Source organism: Leuresthes tenuis, unplaced genomic scaffold (assembly GCF_036924035.1).
Source record: "Leuresthes tenuis unplaced genomic scaffold, fLeuTen1.0.hap1 SCAF_6, whole genome shotgun sequence".
In the NCBI taxonomy this organism is placed as follows: domain Eukaryota; kingdom Metazoa; phylum Chordata; class Actinopteri; order Atheriniformes; family Atherinopsidae; genus Leuresthes; species Leuresthes tenuis.
In genome coordinates, this window is record NW_027325360.1 from 5524321 (window position 1) to 5546449 (window position 22129).

General features: G+C 38.4%; 1 protein-coding gene across 1 annotated transcript in view; it reads left to right on the plus strand.

Moving 5' to 3' along the window:
• The first annotated feature begins 1019 nt into the window (after positions 1-1019).
• The window catches only part of cfap299 (cilia and flagella associated protein 299), an 80201-nt gene continuing 59091 nt past the window's right edge, over positions 1020-22129 (plus strand). Inside the window, exons 1-3 of the mRNA XM_072387297.1 lie at positions 1020-1127; positions 3752-3894; positions 18464-18554. Of these exons, the coding sequence (XP_072243398.1) occupies positions 1020-1127; positions 3752-3894; positions 18464-18554 (342 nt within the window). The remainder of the gene's footprint in view (positions 1128-3751; positions 3895-18463; positions 18555-22129) is intronic.

Consider the following 22129-nt stretch of genomic DNA (forward strand, 5'->3'; position numbering starts at 1 on the left):
ATTTTATTGACTCGTAAGATTGCAGTACAGCTGAAAAGTCTTCTCCGCTCATAAAAAGCTCCAAAGCTCCATTGTATCTTAAAGACCTAACAGTAACATATTACCCTAACATAGCACTTCGCCCTTGAACTGCAAGCTTACTTGTGCTTTCTAAGAGTTTCTAAAAATAGAATAAGAGGCAGAGCCTACAGCTATCAGGCTGCTTTATTGTGGAAACTCCTACCCAGTTTGGATTTGGGAGGCAGATATCCTTGCTATTTTGAAGTTTATGCTATGAGATTTACTTTTTGATAAAGCTTACAGTTAGTACTGGCTTTGGTAACGCTGCGCCATCTCTAAAGTTATGCTGCTGATAGCTGGACCTCTCACAATGCACTGACCACCTTTCCTCACTCTACATTATATCGCCTCCCATTTCTATCTTTTTGTGGTTTTTCTCTTCCTATACCTATTTTGCAGCTGTCGGGAGCTTCATGTTTCTGATCAGCTATTACTGGCCCAACCATCGTGCCATTTATTGTTTGTTGTTTTTGCCTCCCTCGTTTCACACCCTTTTCTCTCTTCCTGTCACTTCAGGCCAACCGTTGAAGCAGATGGCCTTTCTCCATCTGAGGTTTCTTCCTGTTCAAAGAGAACATACTGTCCATACTGTCACCCAATGCTTGATCAGAAGGGACTGTGGAATTATTGGGTCTCTAAAGGCGGTGGTACAGATGGTTTTATGCTTTGCGCTAGCAACAAAGAGCAGCTGGTGTCAATATCCATTCTGAATCTTTGTGAAAAAAGAGATTTAACTGGGTAGTATTTATATAGTATCTTAAAAGTAATGTATCTTATTTTATTAGTTAAGAGAGAGAGCGAGAGTTGTTGAAAAAGCATTCTTATATTTTTATATGAGGAACTTTACTCTTGTTGTATTTGGTAGACGTCATTACGTTAACTTCCGTTTCCTGTGACGTACGCGAAACGGAGGTAACGGGGTTGCCATAGCAGCATGTCACAACTCAAAGAGCTAGAAGATGGAGTACAGCACATCCGGGCGTTTCCACGATTCTCTAACACAGTTTAAAGCCTACGAGGATTATCTGGACTCTAAAGTCGCGCCAATCGATTTATTTTACTTGAAAGTGAGTCTTTCTCGAAAATTTTATGAACTTGACGGTCCCTTATCGGTTCCACTATACTCCCGTTTCCGTGCTGTTGTATTCTACGAATCTACAACAAAACGCTTTGTCAAACCAACTTTTTCTTACTTCCTAATATTCTTTCTTCCTTCTTTGTAACCGGTATGCTCTACCATTTACGTTTTATTTCTCAAACCATTTGTTATTGTGACAGCTGGAAGCTAATGTCTTTCTTAAGTATGATTATAACGCAATGAGTAAGAATTTTTCCTATTAGAATTAAATTGAACTTTTGTACTGATATATGTAGCTGCCGTATTGAACACTGTATCGTTACTATTGTAAAATTGCATCTCGTGGATGATTTACTTGCATGCTTCCTATGCCAGTGAGCTACAAAGCTGTTTTGACCAAGTCTTAAATTAAGGCTGGTGTATGCTCCTTAAATTCTTATTTGTCAAAAATGATGCCCTTTTAATTTATTCTTGATTTTTTGAGTAAGTGTTTAACTTTTCTCTTCTCAGTTTTGTAGAATTTTTTTAATTAAAAATAAAAAGGTCAATACATAGAACCAGCATCTGCATCACCTAAATCAGGGATGTCCAAAGTCGATCCTCGAGGGCCACTGTCCTGCAGGCTTTAGATGTCTCCCTGCTTTAACACAACTGATTCAGATGAATTGGATCGCTTCAAAATATTGTTAAGTTCTGCACAAGCCTGCAAATGATGCATTGATCTGAAGCAGGTGCGCTGAAACAGGGAAACATATAAAACCTGCAGGACCTCGGCCCTCGAGGACCGGATGTGGACATCCTTGACCTAAATGCTGACTTTGTTATGATGTAAAGTTTGTTGGTGTAGTACCTATTTTCGCACGCTAGGTGGTAGTCACACACAGGCACGGCAATGTGTACTTAAACTGGACTTTTTGGATGTGATAATTAGACCTTAAGACATCCATCCATCCATTTTCTATACCGTCAATCCGTTAATCGGGTAGCGGGTGGGCTGGAGCCTACCTCAGCAGACATCGGGCGAAAGGCGGGGTACACCCTGGACAGGTCGCCAGTCCATCATAGACCTTAAGACATATAATTATCTATTCATTTTTTAAGATGACAAACTTAAAAAATTGTGTGAAAGCACAAACACGTTCTCATTAGTCATAGCTATGTTTATTTCTGCTCCGATAGCTTAGTGTATGCTCAGCTTTATTCCCATTTTGGAGCTGTTTGATTTCATCAAGGTTCTTTTGAAATCTCTTGCAAAGCCACAGTCATTCATAAAAGTTTACTTGTTTTCAATAATGGTGCATCATTTGCCTAAATTTTTTATAAATACCCTTAATAGAAGATAATTCTTGCTTCACCTTCTTTCACCTAACCGATACCTCTATCTTAACCAATGAGCCTTTAATCACACGTATGCTTAATTTAATGAAGATATACGGTAGAAACAGTTCCAACTTCCTATGACTATGTTGACTTGTGTTGGCGGTTTTGGAAGTAACTAATCCTGCCATTGTTCAGCAGATGGCGCACTTGCTAATGAAATGTGAAACTGCTGCAGCGGCCACTTTGTTTGAACACCTGTGTCCACACAGACAAGAAGAACTCATATCTGACCTGATAATCAGCTGCAGTCAATCTCAATCAAACTTAGTCACCCTTGTGTTGTGACACAAAACAGGCAACCCAGGTCATCTAACCTTTGGGATCATGCTGAAACGACAAGACATCTGATGAATCAACTAACCCTTTTTTTAAACATATTTTGCTATTCAGGTCTTGTCATGGCTTTGGCTATATGTTTTGGAAACTGAGGAAGTTAAAAAGGGTACATTACAAAGTCACTAGTTGATGTCAGTGGGGTATAATTCCCATTCCTGGAGTGCTGAGAAGCAGTACATTCACATAGACTTATGCAATGAGAATTAAAAATAAAGACAATGATTTTAAGGACAATTTTAGGATCAGCACATGTTCTAGACTCATTTCTGGTGAGCCACATCAAAGTTGAAGGAAAATATAACTTCTCTCTGGTGCGGATGCAGGCCTGGCTGCTGGGATTCGGGGTTAGTGGACATGTGGCATAGGCTTTGATCTAACAAGCCAAGGGATTTGACAGCAAGATTTGGTTTTGAGATGATGGCTTCATGGCTTGGCTTTAATGATGGTGGGTCTGCAAACAGTGATTAGAATAATGAAGTTGACAAGACTCACACACTTGCTTGCACACACTCACATTAGTCAGAGCTTGAATAAAATTGTGAATAGACGTGACATCACAAACCTATAGAACTAAAGCTTGTGGGGTTGCATATCAGGTCATTGCACCCATGGTTTGGATGGGCTGATAAAATATCTTCAATCTATGCAGACAAGCAAGGTGAGTAAATCACAAAATACTAATTCTATTTACATTACTGTAAATACAAAATACTGGTTGACAAAATTTAAGATTTTACCAGTCATTGATCAGTAAAGACAGCTATGCCGAGCAGCCAAATGGTGACAGCAAGCCACACCAAATCCCAAGACTCACAGTGTCTGACAATGTCCAGCCTGTACTGCAGGCCATGTTGTCTTTTATTTGACAGACTCCTCTTCTTTATTTGTCTCTTACAGAGCAGAGAGTTAGCCCGTAAGCTGGTGGAGCACGGCTACAAGGGCACGGTTCTGAGCAGGGAGGAATTTGAGGAGAGGAAAGCAGCTGCAGAGGCTGCAGAGGCTGCAAAGAGCAACGCATTCTACAACAGGAGCCGGCCAGTGTGAGTTTACTTCTCACCAAGCCACCGTGTTGTCTACATGAACAGAGGAGACAGATCCATACCAATCACCAGTTAAGGAAATTAGGCTTTTTAAGGTCTGAATGTGGTCAAAATCATGAGACAGTTAAGAAAAGTTACTCTTCTCAACTGTGTGTATAAGAGTTCTTTTACTTAATCTACTGACTCCTAAGTCACGGATTGAGTAATACTTCAGATAAATTAATCTAATCCATTTTATTGAAATGTTTTATTCATTCATTTATTGATTATTATTTCCTTTGATAAACAAGTGGCTTGGGTATCTAATATCTGATCTGGTGGATACAACACACATAGACCAATATATATATACATATAAAACAAAGCATATATCATTATTTGCAATGCTAATGAAAGGCAGTTTGGAGCCCTAGGGTGAATAAAAACTAGCATATATGCATAAGAATCAATTTAGAAATATAAGCCACAACTAATAAATTGATGCAACCAATAACTCAATGTAAGAAGTGATCTTGCAAGAAGATTCGAGAACACGAGCATGACGACAACAAAACATTAAAAAAACTGTTACCATAACACATAAAACTACTGACATTAACTGTTTAGAAATCTTTGTTTTGATAAATTCACATGCGATCCTGGCAGCATTAAAATTAAGCATGAAAAAAATGTATTTGGGAGGCAGATTTAATCACATACAGAGCCTTGGTTGACAATAAATTATTTACAGTCAAGTTCTAAATGAAAGAGCACTGACTGCCTCTTCTTCAGTTTTTGGAAATAGATCTAGTGGTTTGAAATTAATCTAAAATAATTAATAGAGAAACTGCGAAATGAAACCACAGATAGTCTGTTTTCATATTAACGACTCAGTTTAACTTTAGTACAAAATCATTAGAGTGCAACTAGATTAACGTCACTGACAGCAGTGTGCAGAATGAAATGAACAGCTCAATAAATGTGACTGTAATTAAAATTGTTTTGGAGAAAATTAAAGAACAAAGGCTGTAAATCAAATTTTAGATACGCTTTTTAAATTAGTTTCCTCTATGTTGTGGACTATCTAGTGTAGGATGTGAACAACACATCTGTATACACATTCTTTAACTGAAAAGAGTAAAGTAAGATGATAATCTACTTTAATAACTTATTTAGCTCATACATGTGCATAGCTTCAACTGACAGTGGGACAGTGTCAATGGGGGAGAAGCCAAGATACAGTAGAGTAGGTTACTTTCTTTTTGTTGATTTAAACTCCTCTTTTCTTTTGGATGATTTTGATAGAGGGCGCCTAACTGCTTTCACCTCTTCGTGTTGAACACCTGCTGAGATAAATCTGACTCGCTATGGCAGCACCCTTCAGTAGACATTTTTTTTGTTCTGCATTGCCGAGAAATACCGGCTCTTTATTACTGTTTGGATGTCCTGCAGCATTTCAAATTTACAGGGGTGCATAATGAAAGGGAAATCCCACTCTACATCTACATACAAAGGTTTTTTTGGGTGGCACAAAGTTGCCACTTTGTGAAGGTCGATGGAAAAGGCTTTCTGCTACTTAGGAATAAAACTGATCAATACTTGTGAAAGAATAATTCTGACATACTTAGTTGAAAAGTATTCAGAAGAACTTTCTCCATTTTTCTCTCAGATATGAACGAGGCAAGTAGTTTTGTTCTTTAAAATATTATCTTTGCAGATTGTGACCACTGTTCTGTTTGTTTCAGTCATACGTAATGTTCCCATCCACCAGTGACACTAAGAAATCGTAGTTATCTGGCCCAAACCAAATACAGAAAGCTACCAGATACACATGTTCTGTTTAGCAACATAAAAATGGCTTTAAATACCCATGACAACTGGATGAAAACATCAGTTTTACTGTTGCCGCTCCAAGTTTGCTTTAATAGTTGTTGCAGACTTTTTGCTCTGCAGAGTAATCCATCCAAGTGAATACTACCCTGTTGAATCTAATTACCATTGCTGATTAGTATAAAGTCACATGTAGAAAACAGTTTTAAAATGTTACAGTTCACAATGTCTTTTTCTGTCACTCATTCTATTCATGGCAGGTTTTCTGTCTTCCTCAGAGTGTGATCTGCTTGAAAACACGAAATGCATTTTTAGATGAAGTTCTTCACTACTAGTCAGAACATGACAGCTCATAGAATTGAAATATTTCCTGTATTAAATTCAAATAAAAAAATGTGAATATAAACACAAGGCTACAAACTGGAGTTTCCACAAACTGCCCCTCCTGAGGAAAGTGATCTCACAGATATTGTTCTCAGTCTTGATAAAGCCATGTGATTGTGGTATCTTCTTTGATGACAAGCCAGAGCAGACTGTAAAGACCATTTACCACCCAACACACACACGGGCGCGCGCACACACACACACACACACACACACACACACACACACACACACACACACACACACACACACACACACACACACACGCACACACACACGCACACGCACACACACACACACACACACACACACACACACACACAAATGGTTTTGGAGTATTCAAACATTTACCTGCTAGGTGTTGAATTTGATTGAACCCTCAGATGTTTATCCAAACGTGCAGATGTCTCACTGCTGCCCCCCCTCCTCCGCGAGTGTCTGTGAACATCAGTGACACTGGTGAAATGGGAGCCTCCACACCTGCAGTTACAGTGATACTAGTCCACAAAGCCTTTCATCTTGTCCCAACAGGATCTGGGGAAATGTTGTACTAGAACATGGGGATGTTGTATACACAGTAGAGTGCTCGGTTTCCAAGATCTACATCCATGCATTTAGTTTGAAAAGCTGTGATCGTGTTTGTAGGATCCGAACAGTGTTTCAAATATAGAATTAGATACTTCACATTCACAATATCCAGCCAGGCGTATTCTAAAGGAATACTCCACTGAAAATCTTAAAAACCTGTATTATTTTTATCTGTTGAAGTTGGGCTGTTTGCAAAGTCAAAGCCGCATTGTTACCAGCACAAAACCAAAATAACTTTGAAACACCACAAGTTTAATTTATTCAGGTCATTTTTATGATTTTTGTTTTCAAAACTACTTGTACCAAAATAACCCTACTCTGCTGCATGTTTATTTGATGTTTGTCATTATCCATTATAAAGAACTTTGCTCTTCGGCAGTGCTGTCCAGTAGACAGAAGCAAACCTCTGTTAATAGTTGGCCGTTGCTGGCAAAGACATCGCTCTTAACTTTTACACTTGGTTATTCAATGCTAGACAGCCTGCAGCAAGTGCATCTTTTAAACCCTGTCCTTTTTAATAAAAACCTGTGTTACAATATTCTAAAGATACTTCTAAAGCTGCCGTACATGATGATACATTAGTGACAATAGTGGGAGGGATTCCATCAATCTTCTCTCTGATAGAAACAATTTTACTGGTAAAGAAGCTCATGAAATCATTACTACTGAGAATTAAAGGAATACCTGGCTCAACAGAGCTCGGACTCTTTGTCAGCCTGGCTACAGTGCTGAAAAGAAATCTGATTTCAACAATGCTGAATTGTTCTTATTCTCTTCAATAAGCAGTTCTAGCTTTACAAAGGCCTTTCTTATACGTTATCAAACTATCTTTCCAGACTGATTGAGACTTCTAAATTAGAGGAACGCCATTGTCTCTCCAGCTTTCTTTAAAGCAGCTGTGAATTATACCAAGAGCCAACCTCTTCCTTTTCAGAGGGGCAACATTGTCTAATGTTGTAAGCATTGAAATTGTAGTGCTGTCAAGAAGAGGGTCAACCTTTACTGGAGTAAAATTTAGGCAGCCGTCCTCTGTCATATTTGCACATGGCAGTGAAGAAAAGGATGATGAAATCAACTCTTTAAATCTGGTGACAGCATTATCTGATATACATCCTCTATATGTAAATGTCCTCCCAGCTGTATAGTCAAGTAATGTAAATTCAAAAGTTATCTAAAAATGGTCAGATAAGACAGGGTTATGAGGGAACACTGTTAACTGTTCACTCTCAATGCCACATTTAGGCTGTCATATTCAACATCTACATGAATATTAAAGTCACACACTATGATGACTTTATCTGTACTCAGCACTAACTGGGATAAAAAATCAGAGAATTCAGAAAGAAACTCCAGGTAGTTTTTTTCCAGGGTTTTTGTGATTTCCACTTTGGAAAAACTGAGAATCAGAGATTCAAAAGAGCTCAAACTGACTGGCTCTAGGACTGATTAGTAACCATAATCTGAAGGTAGCTGCCACTCCTCCTCCTCTGCCTGTGGTTCGAGGAACGTGAACATTTAAATAGTCAGAGGGAGTTGATTCACTAATGCTGACATGATCCTCCTGCTGCAGCCAGGTTTCTGTAAAACAAAAATATCAAAACGATGATCACAAATCAATCATTCACTAACAGAGACTTAGAAAGGTGAGATCTAATATTCAGCAAACCTTTAATAGTTAATATTAAGTTAATATTAAGCAAACATTTAATAGTTACATTTTTTGAGTTCATTTGTATCTGGTTTTCTGGATTTGCTCCTCTAGTGTTGATTAGTTTCTTTAATTTGAGTGGTGTGGGAGCAAACGCAGTCATTATGGGGTTTTGGGGGTGTAGCAGCACATGGGAAGCCGCAGAGAAGTGTGTAAGACTACAACTCTGCCTCCTGGTCTCAACCCTGGGTTGTCATGTTTTTGGATGACTAATGAATTTGTCCATATTTTTTTAGAAATGAGAGCCGCTCCTTCCAAAGTGGGATGGATGCTGTCTCTTCTAATCAGACCAGGTTTTCTCCAGAAAGATTGCCAATTATCTATGTAGCCCACGTTGTTTGCTGGACACCATCCAGTCAACCAGCAGTTGAAGGAGGACATGTGACTAAACATGTCATCACTGGTCAGAATTGGCAGGGGTCCAGAGAAAACTGATATTGCAAGTCTGATATTGTTTTGGCAAAATTCCACACCGATGCAACATTAATTTTAGTGACCTCCGAATAGCAGCTTGCTCCGTATTTACGCTTATCCTTAGCCAGCAGTTTAAAATAGGATTCTACGTCGCCTGCTCTGGCCCCTGAAGACATTTGACTATGTTTGCTGGTGTCTCTAATGCCACATTTATGACTATAGAGCTCTCAGTTAGCAGGGTTTGCTCGCCTTCATTTTTGGTTGAGCACAATCAGGACAATCTTCTGACAGATGAGTGTGGCTACAAATACGGCCAGCAGCACGGTACACAAGCTGAATTAATCTTTCTTTTGTATAGCAAGGACAACATTCAAACATAGAAAACAGAACCGTAGGAGTTAGTATGCTTTTTGATTATTATTCATTTGTTCCTCTCCAACAAGTTTTTTAGTCTTCCCTGAAGACATTTGCACCTGCATACTTATTCTTTTGTTGCACTTGAGTAGCCATGCTGTTTTGGGAATGCCTTTGCCGACTCTGTGGGCCTTAGCTATGTCTCCCAAGGCACGTCTTTTTTCACAACTCTGTCACTGTTCTGTTTTTTCCCCCTTCCTTTCTCTTCTTTTCAGCCTCCCTGTGCTCTCTTGGAGACCTTTAGTGCCTGCAGGTGTATAAATAGAGCTGTTTTCAATTAAGGCCTAACCTTGCCTATAGCGTGCATCTGATCAATGAATGCTCCTGCACCTGTGGTAATAAAATACCAAGGGAGTGGAGATAGTGCAGTGAATGCTAATCAGATGTTGCCCTGTTGTTGCCCTATCTCATTTTTAAGGATAACACGCTCCTCTTGACAGCTTAGCTGTGAAAGGGGGGAAGAGATGAGGGGGGTGTTGCTAGCACATCACAAAAAGACCAAACAAAAGGCCTGGTGCTCTCATCAGACGCAAGTGAAATTCAATACTTGATTGAAAACGGAAACTTGGATGAATGGGATGCTTAGTCAGTTGTGTGCTGTTTGTTTAAGGGATTTTCAGAATCAAGGAATTGTTTCAGAAGTGCTAGGTTCTGCTGGTTTCAAATTGGGATCCACATTCAGGTAGATAAAATGTCTGAGTACTTCACCAAAGCAGGACAAAGAGAAATTATGTTCTTTTACTTTATTTTTTAGCATTTAAACTTCTCAATCTTCCATAAGTAAGATAATATGTTATTTTCAACACAACCTAACTATTGACAAGTGAAAAAAAATCTGGTCCAAACCAGGTCTTAATAATATGTACAACCTCAGATGAACGACCAGCAACTTATTATATATTACATAAAGGCATTATTTATTCAACAAAAACTAATAACACTAAACAGTGAATGAAAACCTTTAATGAAAAATCTAAGTTCATCCTTACAGTTCCCATAAGGATTAAGAGGTTAAATCAAATGCACTTGATAATCAGCAAGTGTGAGCACTTCTATAAAAGTAGAAGTTTTGTCATTTTGCTGATCTAGAGCTGAACTGAAGGAGGAAAGACATCATCAGTGATCTTCAATCTGCATTTGTTGCTGCCCACAAATCTAGAAAGGGTTATAAGGTTACTTCCAAAACTATTGGGAGTACATCAATCTAATATGAGAAAGATTTCAGAAGTGGAAAACAAATACTGATAGAATTATCAGAAAAGCTACATCTCAGACTCTGCAGGCCTCAGTTAGCATGTTAAATGGTAAAATTCACGATAGTACAATTTGAAAATGTATGAATTCTTCAGAGGGTTTGTACGAGACAACCTCTTCTCTAAAAAGAACATGTCAGCACAGCTTAGGTTTGTAAAGTTTCATCTTAACAAACAAAACTACATCTTGAGCAATGTCCTTTGGACAGATGAGACCAGTGTGGAGATGTTTGGTCATAATGCACAGCAGCACGTTTGGAGAAAACCAAACACAGCATATCAGCACAAACACCTCATACCAGCTGTCAAGCACAGTGGTGGAGGGATGATGATTTGGGCTTGTTTTACAAATGTAGGACTTGTAAGACTTGTAAGTTTTTGAGCCTACCACAAACTCATCTGTACACCAAAGAGTTTAGAGTCAAATGTGAGACCATCTGACTGACAGCCAAAGCTAGTCTGGACCTGAATCACACAACAGGACAATAATCCAAAATACAGCAGCAAATGTCTGAAAAAGAAAAGAATCAAAGTGTTCCAGTGGTTCAGTCAATGTCCAGACTTCAACCTGATTGAAATGCTGTGTCAGGACCTGAAAAGAGCTTTATATAAACAAAAGCTCCCAAACATTATTGAACTGAAGCAATGTTGTTAGGTTCCTCCAGAATTATGTGAAAGACTGAAAATCTTGTAAAAAGACCTACGACAGACCAGAGGTTGTCTGTTTTTTTGTGTCTTCGTGTGTAAAACCATACAACTGAAAGAAGGTGTACCTTCTATTTGACATGACTGTGCATTCATATTTATCTCAAACAAGAGCAGCAAGACCAACAAGAGAACCAGGGCAGCACTGCGGAGCAGAAGTGAGGCCTCTGTTTCCTCTCTGCTCTGACTCTGGCTCAGGCCCAGAAGTCCATGTCAGCATATGTCCTGACCTCGCGTGCTCACGACGTTCCTGCGAGGTTTCCATCAGGCTCCCCGCGATCTCCCCACAGTCCAAGCCACAGCCATGCTCATTGTCCATTGTGCTGCTCCGTTTTTACAGTCTGCCTCAAGAATTCTCCGCTCTCTAACTCTCTACTCTATATTAAAAGAGAGCTATCACTTGCGGTGCCAAGTAAAACCAGTGCCACGAACACGCACAGTGAATACATTTCTTTGCAGATCCAACCTCCAGATGCTTAGCAAAAATAAGATTGTGGATGTGACTGACATGAGAAGCCTTACAAAGCTGATCCCAGGCTCATTTTTAGTGAGCCAAACCCCCGCCACTCTCTATGACTGCTACTCTGGTGAGGGCCCTTGGGCAACGAGGTTTTGCAGTCTCTATTACATGTGCTGTCAAGCCAATTGCCTTCCTTGCACTTTGTGATTTCGGACGGGTGTGTAAATTTGGAGCTCTCCCCTGCGAGACCTGTCCAGGGACACACATCCTGCCAGGCTTCAGCTTGCCACCACATCCTTCCATGTAGCACACACATCAAAATTCACGCCAGCCTATAAGCTGGTGCAATAGATAATAAATTACAACCTGGATGTTGCCACAATTTGGAAGTCGTTCCATATTTCATATTAATGACTTGATTGTGAAACATCTGTCCTCACTTACAGGTCACATGCAAGACGCCAAAAAAATACTGTGACTGTTTTTGACAAAATAACACAAAATCATTGTTCGCTTGCTGTTTTTGGAGCTTTCAAACAAATCTCACTCACAGTGAGATGTAGCTCAGGTGCATTTTGATCACGTATTCCATGTGCGTTTGCTGCGTACATTAATGTGGATTTTACCTTAAAGATAAGACAACATTGCATGTTAGTACCGCGTCTGAACTTGACATCCAACATTAACATCAGTATTCTTAACTAAGAATTTATTGTTTCCTTTGGTCTCTTGGACAGGTGTAAGCTGCAGTTTTGCTGTGTCTTCTGTAATATTAAAATGTGAGGAACTACGGTTTATGGTGGCACCGGTGCTTGAAAAAACATCTGTGATGCTTTTTTCTTTCAGTCATTCAGATTTATGCTGATGACATTCAAAATAGTGCAGCAGAACATGAATTCATATGCATGGCTTTTTTCAGCAAACTCTTTATATTGGACTAGATATTGATAGCAGTTTTTTTAGGGATCATGTAATAATCTTTAGAACTCATATTTTATCAAAGCTCAGAATATCTGTACACATAGTTTGATTTTTTACTTTTCAGAGACCTTAGTTACCACTGATATAGATATAATCTAGCATGCTTATTGGAACGTGAGAGGGATTTTTATTTGTTAACTTTCCAGCTGTGTATTTCACAAAGTGGTAAAAATGGCATCACATGTTCAGGATATTTTAAACAGTAGACACAGAGCAGCTTGGTGAGTAAACTGATTAACCCAGATATTTTTTTGGCATTTGAGCCTTTATTATTGTAATAAAGTAACATTACTACCATATATCATATATTATATCACAATGTCACATATAGTGATATTCAGGAAACAGAAACAGTTCATATTAATAAGCTGCAGCTGATAGGCCCTGCTCCTGTCATTTTATCCAGTGATGATCAGCCATTTATTGTTTTAGCACAGGAGTGTTCACAACATAGATTCTCGTTAGATCTTTAGCATGAAAAGGAGAGCAGTAGCTTTGCTGTAGCATAAACATGAAAAATCCAGTCAAGATCCAGGTATTGGAGGAATCTGATGCCTCTTTCCATTTGTGCAGTGTCTGTGTGTATCATGTAAAGGAGGCTCAAACAACACACACTTTTTCATTCTGAGAATTTTTAGATTCAAATGGTATTTGTGTGCTTTGTAGCAACCCTAGGCAACCGTGACTTTGACCCTGTTTGGACATTAGCATCCTCTTCATACACTTATATGTGCTGTAGATTGAGGATGACAGCGAAGTGGCTTCCGAGGCTTTATCTGAGGCAAGGTCCGGTAGACAAGATCTTTTGATATCTAATTTTTTGATTTCTGTGTAAGTGTGAGTTTTTTTTTTACAAGAAAATGAATTCAGACTCCTGCATAGCTACACAAGTATATAACCAGAAAAAAAGTAGACCTGTAAGAATGCTGCTGTTAAGGAAAGTCTTTACTAATCAGCAATTGAAATGGGTTGAAAAATACTTTTAAATGATTTCATATGTGTTGCCTTGGATTACAGTGTAAGCTAATGAACTGATGAGGAAGAAACCACGCTGCTGACATGTGCACGGCAGAAAGTCATTCAGGGATGAGAGCTTACACTCTTATTGTAGGACTTACATTGGAATTGATTTCCTTTTTAGTAAACTTTGAAGTTTTATTTACTTTTTATTTTTTACACTCCTGATTTAATTTCCAAACACGAATCAGATTCTTTACAATCTTATTCCTTTTCGGTCTGCGTTTGGGCAACGACATCCAAATCTAAATATGGTGAACCTGTGCCGTGTGTACCCCACGTGAAGTACGTAGAATTTTGCTTTCTGTTCTAAGAACTCTGCATGAAAAAGATGAAAGTGATTTCTTTGATTCTCATGATTGAAAACATGCACTTTACAAGCTGGCCATGCACGACGCGCCACCTCCACAACCCGAAAAGCAAAGGTGGCCACAGCACACAAAGAAAACTCAGGTAGAATATCATGTGTAGCACATGTGTAACTGATACATTCAGCTCATTGTAATCAGAGGTGACAGAGGATTTTATAAAAAGCCCAAAATAAAGTAAATTGTCATGCTGTGTGGAATTTCCCTCGACATCCACCAGCCCAAAATAATATTTTTCATAAGATTCTTTTTCCCAAGCACTGTGAGGAAAAAAAACGTGTTGTTTCTTCAGAAATCACTGTATCGCTGAAAGTTACCATCTGCTATACTGTCGAAGCTGCAGGATTATAAAAGCTTCAATCTGTTAATCTGCAGAGCAAAATCAGAAATTGTTCCAAAGTACAACATCTGTTCCCCGTCATGAAATTAAAACCCCACAGAAATCACCAATTGTCCGGTTGCTGAATATTTATTTGCAATACGAAGACTACAAATTAGATAGGAATGTGAGCCATTCATTCCTCAAAGGACCTTTTAATAGCATTTCATTAATAATGCTGGGTGCTATTTGCTCTTGCAAATCTTCACATATGTGATACAGGACAAGTTTTAATGACAAGTGTGATGATATAGCACAAAAAAGGCCAGCTCGGGGGCACTGTGGAATTTCATATCTGTTTCTTGCAATGCAAGTGTAGTTCCTCATTTCAGCTGGTGCCTTTCAGGGATAAATGATTGCCTCTGCTGTAGGTTGGTGACAGTCAGGCAAACAAATGCTTTTAGGCGACAGATTGCAATATATTCCATTTTAAACACTTGAATTACAAGCACTTGAAATGGTGTGCATGACATAAAGAGAATATTCAGTATTCAGTGGTAGTAGTAGTATATGTTTCACACTATCGTGTCTGCTTTATTACTTTCATCATTAAAGCATCACATGACAGTACCAAAAACAAACAAACTATGAATAAAAAACTAAATGGTGCTACATGAACAGCTAAGGTTGGATTTTTAGTCAAATCGAATATATCAAAAAGATTTATTAATTTAAATTATTTTCATTGTTGCAGTCAGTTCATATAAATGCTTTAATTTTTTTGTTTTCTTGTTCTTTTTATTAATAGTATAAAACAATCCAGATCACTTCACTATGTCGTGTTCCATGAAAATAAGCGATCCTTTGTTACATTATATTGTTCATTATATAGCAAAAATGTGTTCATTTTCATTCAGTTTGATGTACACAAAAGAATAATCATAAGAAAAATGTATTAGAAGTTTGAAAATATGAAATCCAGAACATGCCTGCAATGCTTAGACATGTAGTGGAACCATTACTGTTAATAAATCGTTGAAAAACACAAATTTAAGCATATGGACCAGGAAAAAAGCCTCTGGGTTTTGGTATACACTGCAGTGGTGTGTTTATACATGTGTAAACACACTTGGAAGATAGTCGCCATGCAGCAACAGCTGCTCACCCCCAACAGAGCCGAACAAAGCATTACATAAACCCTAGTTTGTAACACAGTGACCCAGAGGACAGCCAAAAGCACACTCAATGATGTTTAGCTCAGTTTCTGGTTGTGTGGCATTTTCATGCAATAGTTTTAGAAATTTTGAAATGCCTGTTAGCAATGCTGATGTGATGGCAGGAATTATAACACATTAAACAGGGTTTAAGAGTCTACATGCTACATGTCCATATTGAGGTTTGTTCTGGTAATTTTAGTGTCTTTGTAATCAGTAACTGTAAGTTCTACAGTGAAACTGCAGTGTGTGCAATAATATTTCTGGCTGTGGGTTATTACTGTACTTTTCCAACACTATCACATCACTTTCACTCACTGTCTGGAGAAATACTCCATCACAAAGTAAGTTTGTGCTTTTTAAACTAAGGTCTCGACGTGTACAAAAAATTCAATCTATGCTTAAACATTCTCTTACAGTCTCAGTCAAATAGAGTATGTGAGAACACATATTGAGGTAGATCATTTGTGATGCAAGCCACATATTAGATTACTTTGTGATTGTTCTAATGAATATGAGAATATGCAGTCTATGAACATTATAAACTGTTGTACATTGTGTGGCATCTGATCTTTTAGCACGTCTGTGATACTTTAACTGAACTTCCTGGGTAATATTTCATTGTCTCACTCACAATAAACCACAACACCAGCAGCTCAACCCCCTGTATTGTTTTAGTGCAGGCCTGTTTTCAGTCTGTGTTCCAGTAATGTGACTTGCTTGGAAAACTTTGTAGCAACCACGTAGGTCTATTTTTCTTTCTGGTAAGCAAATCTTAAAATCTTGACTAAGGAAAGCTCTCCAATTGTCCAGGATGTATATATGGTGATACAAGGGAAGTATAAGCTAGATTTAAGAAGTTCTTAGTATTTCCAGTAGAATTATTTCATGTTTGAAAAGCAGAAGCCTTTAAAAAAAAAAGAAAAGCCAGATGATGATTCTCACCTCCAACTTACTTCTTTTCTATTCATTTCACAGCCCACCTGCCTGACCACAATCCAAAAACAAGACTCTTAAAACACAGAGCTCGATCACTGTTAGCTTAATATCCAGTCATTAGTCACTAATAACCATCATTTTTTTGTGAGACTTTTGTTATCCCTCTTAAATGAGGCTTGATAAGAAATTTCTCAATTGACGGGAAACTCAAACTTGCAGCGGTCCATATGTTTTACTGAAGAATTATACACTCTCCGTGACTGTGTGTGTTGCTTTAGCTACTGGATGGGGTAACCCCAGTCACTTGGCTCCTCAACACCTGTGTTTACTTTGGGGCCTCGGCCCCCATGACCCAGCAGCAATCCTTCACTCACTCAGAAGATGAAGTGAGGTTTTAGCCTCCAAATATGTGCTGTCCCTGCACTTTTACCACCGTGTGATTCCTCTAAGACTTTCATTATAGGGCACAGGCCAATTGACTTGTATGAATTACAATCGTCTTCCAAATTCCAGTAGAGTTAAAGATTTAAACCATGCTCTTATTCACTGTGAGGCTACGGTAAAAGTAGAATTTGTCTGTTTGTGTGTGCTTGTTGTGGCACTTTTTAAAGTGCTTTTTGGAATGGTAAATGGATTTGAGGAGCTCTTTATTTGGAATAAAACTACTTTTGTCTGCTCTTCGGACAGTGCAGGAGACAGAATTTGATTCAAGATAAAAGATTTATAACAAACTGGCAGGTGTTTTCAGGAAAGTTGGAGATTATTACTTCCCCTAACAAAGCTTGCAAAGGTTTGTAGAAGATACTGAACCCAGCAGAGTGCCTGTGTAGAATCATCTTTGCCCCGTTCACTCCGTTATTTGGATCGCAAGTTATCTAAATAGCTTCCAAAGGACGCCGACTTTCGCCAAACTGTTCTCGGTGAGTAGATAAACGTATTTCATGCCAGAAATAAGGTCTAGGTTTAAAAATATCGGAGTTCCCCTTTAAGTACTGTATTAGAACAGAGATAAGAAAATTATAAATGATTGCTCAGTCTGTGTTTTTATTGGTCAATGTGTTTCAAACAAGGCACACACTTTCTATCAATGATTGGATGGATCAGTTTGGGAACTCAGGGATACTATACACCCAAGTGAAACGTGTAAAATCTGAAGATTTCCTTTTTTTTTAATCATTTTGGGAAGCTGCAGTCATCAGAACTGTTTCTTTTCTTTGTCAGTCTATGCTGTAGCTTTAAAGAAATCAGTGTTTTTTGTGCATCTTACAAAAGTCACACATTGTGCACACATTGAGGCTACCAATGACCTGTTTACTGCTTTTAATATTTTAACTTGGCGTGGATCTGATGATTGTTTTGCACGGTCGATTCTGGAGGAATGCCAGAGTTCTGTTACTCATACTGCATGGTTAACTGTTTAAATATTAGTGCCGGTGTTTTTTCAGGTGTGGATATGTCAGTCTATGCAAAAATTCATGTTTCCATGGAAACAGGTCGGCCTAAGGGTAAAAAGCAGCCCCAGTATCATGTGAAGACTTTTTTCACCTATATCTATCAACAATATTTATCATAATCATGGCAATTTTTGTTAAGAGATGATGTTTGGTGTTAATGTGAGTGCGGTACTCTGAAAGCTTGACAGCTCCTGTGAAATACTGCTTACCGACATATTACATATAACACTGATTTAAGTCTTCCTCAAGCTTGCAAGTTTGTGCTCAGAAAGGTCAAGCAGAGGAAAATATATTAAAGCATGTCACAGTTTATAAAAAAATAGCAAACAAAATAACAACTTTTTTTTTTAAATCCCATCAAACTCTATGATGGTTTAGTTAATCAATCAAGGTTGAGCAGAGATAGGCCAGAGTTTTCTAAAGCTACAGTGTGTGTAAGGGTGAAAAGCTCCCATAAATAAAGAACCTTTAAGGCCTCATATTACTATTTTTTTCCAGGTTAAGAGAAACATTTCAAACCGTTTGAGTGTTGTCTTTTCCAGGACACTGGCAAGTGCAGGAAAAGAACTCAAAGATAACTTCCTGAAAGCCCTGGCAGAGCGAGAGGAGGCCAACCGCAGTGGGAAAATGACTGTGAGTACATTATTACAGCACTCCAATTGCTACGTAATGGGATTCCCCTCAAATATTTCTGCAATTCCATTAGGATGGGAACAAAATCCATACTGTGTCAAGTTGAATGGAAATGTCCCTCCACCCCAATCCCTCCCCAAATACCACGAGAGCCAGTTCCCTGCCCCTTTCCCAACCATAAAACCTTTCACTAAAACGACCTTGTTCTAGATGTGCTTTTTTAGATTAAACTACTAAGATAAGTTTTAAAGGGGCCTCACCTTAGGAGCTGGGGCACAAGCCCCAAAGTGGTAATACAAGTATGAGGAACATAAATTTCAGTTTTTCCACCAAATAGTTTATTTAACCTTAAACACAGCTTAAACTGTATGATTAGGCTTGCTGTTAAAGTCAGCAATGTGAACTGTAAGTTGATGTCATAAACTGTATAAAAGGTAGACATACCATCAGATCTGAGACAGGGGAGGATTGTAAAATAAATTTGACTCCATGGGCCATTTGTTTATGCAGGCAGTAACAATCCATAATGACATTCAACCTGAATGGGATCTCTACTGGTTGTATGAGCAGCTATATGTGAAGTGTCAAAATGGCTTCCTTTAAGATGACAGCGGCTTAGAGGAAATAATTAATTTTAGTCCTAACCATCTTTTTAACACTAACCTCCTAACCCTAAACTTGCTAAATCCTCTACTAGCCCAGCCCTCTCTTTCAGAAGGTGGCATTTTGGGTACTGAATATTTACCGAATAGAGACATCCTGCTGTAATCTTCATTGTGATGGCTTTTTGAGCTGCTAACACGTATGTCTGGATTATGAAGTTTTTTCTTGTCTAGATGTAGTGGTAGCTTCCTAGCCAGCAACTAGAGTAGTCTCCACAAGTCACCGTCATCCCCTTCTCTGCCACCTCTTCAAACCTCCGGGAATTCAACCAGTTATAAGACACTTTAGAGAGATCGTTTGGCTCTCAACGAAGAGGAGGCTTCCGCCAAGAGAAAGCTCTCCTTCCTTTCTAAACTAATTACAAATTGTTTGGAATTATGAAGGGTGCAAAGCTAATCTTTAGGTACTCTTGATTAAGGATTAAATGACTGGAAATGATCACATCGTGTCCACTTGAAGTGTCATTTCAATGTGATAATAATGTGCATCTTGGTAAGCATCATAACACATTTTCAAAATAATAAAGAGTCACAAGTTATTGTGCTCTACAGTGCAGTTCCACTTACATATCATTTTTCTCACATCAACATTTGTCATTTTACCAAAGCGTGTGTATTTGAAAGTTATCAAAAAGAAAAAAGAAAAGCCTAAGAGGCTTTGTGAGGTCGACTAGAAGCTTTGCAGTTGCAGACAGGATATTGTTGATGTGTCCTGCTGGCATACCTCTGGAAGATGGGGCTTTGCCCATTTAACCTACATTTGTGAAATATTTTTTTTGTGGTGTTACAATGTTAAAAAAAAAGATGTTAAGCTCTTCACAACTACTGTAGATGTCCAGGTATAGTTTACAGAGGTGTTATTCTTAACTGGGCAGGTGCGGTTGAGCTCTGCACTGGTCTTCTCACAGATTCAGTGATTACTAAGGAAAGAATTTCCAGGTACAGCTGATGACTAGAAAGTATCTGTTCGGCTTCATGGCTTCATCAGAACGTGACCTCCAGTGGACCCTGGGGCCCCTTGCAACAGAGTGCAAAGCAGTTAGGATGAATGTCCACACTTCTAAATCTGAAGCCCTCTGCCAGTGAATTTCATGTCAATTCCTTCGTCTGAGGCAATTCCCAAAGTGAAGGACTTAAATTATTTGGTTTTTATCTTATTACCTGGTAAGTACTTTTGCTTCTCCCTCAAAGTAAGTTTGGGAATTTAACTTGAATTTTCTGGACACATTGAGGTTGGTAACACATGTTCTGAAGTCAAGCTTAGCAGTTTTATGAACCCAGGGAATTTTTGTATTGACGGACAAAACCTTCCTGCTAAATAGAACTTAGCTGTTCGAGGAAACGATTTGAACCTTTCTCCATGTCTAGAAAAATTCTGTCTTATTGCATATGATGAATTGATTGTGTACCTTTTCAGGTTTTGCCCTCAGCATTGTTCTGCAGGGAGTGTTAGTGCTGATAGACTTCAAATGGTTCTCTTCCAATATGCTGAACTACAGAAAGGAGTTTTGTTTGACCTCCACGTACCTGCCCCTGTGGGCTTTGCAATTATGAGATCACATGAAGTGCATGGAAGGGAGTAGAAGTAGTAACACTAAAAGTTTTCCCTCTGGATGTTCACTGTGTAAACACTACCATACATAAGCACCGGGCTGTCTATCTTTTAGCCCCTCATAACTTAAACTACTTAAGATCTATTGCTAAAGCAGTTTTTTTTTTCTTTTTTTCAAAAAGATCTTTTGCAAAACATCAAATTGATGTATCTTGTCCTGTTTGCAGAGAAGACTGCCATAACACAATCAGGCTAAATATATCATAATGCACATCACTAACCTTGTTCTACTGACATAATATTTTCCCAACTCTTAGGCACTTTCTATGTTGAAAAATTGGACCTGGAAGATGTTTATTTTCCTTTGAGCCCCATTCTGTTTAAAATTAAGCCCACATTTGTCCGCTTAATACTTCTGCTCTTTGAAACTGTTTACGTAACAGGTAATCTTAATACAGTTTGACGAGGCTTGACCTCATTGGTGTATTTACATTACACAGATGTATTCCAGGCAACATTTGCACATGTGTGGACACATATGTTGTATCCTGTTTCACACAGCCATATCACGCTGTATGTATAGTTTTTGATATTTTAATGGTAATTTGCTGGTATGCATATATGTCAGAGTAGTATTTATATGAATGTTAAGTTGGGCCTGTTTGCATACTAACATCTGCCACAAATTGCAAACAATTATACAGTCTGAAGAAGCAGGACACAGTTCATATTTCTTCTTTCTGCACCTAACATTCTCCTTTATAATTATAAGTGTCAAATTACCCATGTTTATTTTTGATAAGATTCGATAGTAAGACCACCCGGCTTTGTAAAGTATCTCTCACACTATTCAGTTTTATTTTTTTTTGGCTTGAACACATGACTTAAGCTCCTATCTGCCATATTCCTCAAACCTGAGGATAAGTCCCACTAACACATTCCAGGTCTTCATATCTGCACATTTTTTACTGCACTCTAATACAAAGCAGTCCTTTTCTTACACGTGTTTTCACTTTTTTCAAAATTTCCACAATTTTGTTATTTCAGGCATCTCATTTATGATAACATGTATGCTGGAACCGAGCCACCAGTTTTTCACACAAAAATGCAACAACCTGTTGTCCTTCTTGTTTAAATCTGCATAGGTAATTGTTTAAATTTAATGAATGCTTTAAATGAACTCGTATTTTTTTCAGTGGATCACATTCTTTTATTTGATTTTAAAGTGTGTCTCTGTTTTAAACTCAAAGCCAGTGTTTGCTAACAGTGTTCCACTTTCTTAATCTATAACAAAGGGTTTCATCATTGTTGTGATTGGCTGTCAGGTAACAAAAATCACCCATTATAGGCACATAATACAT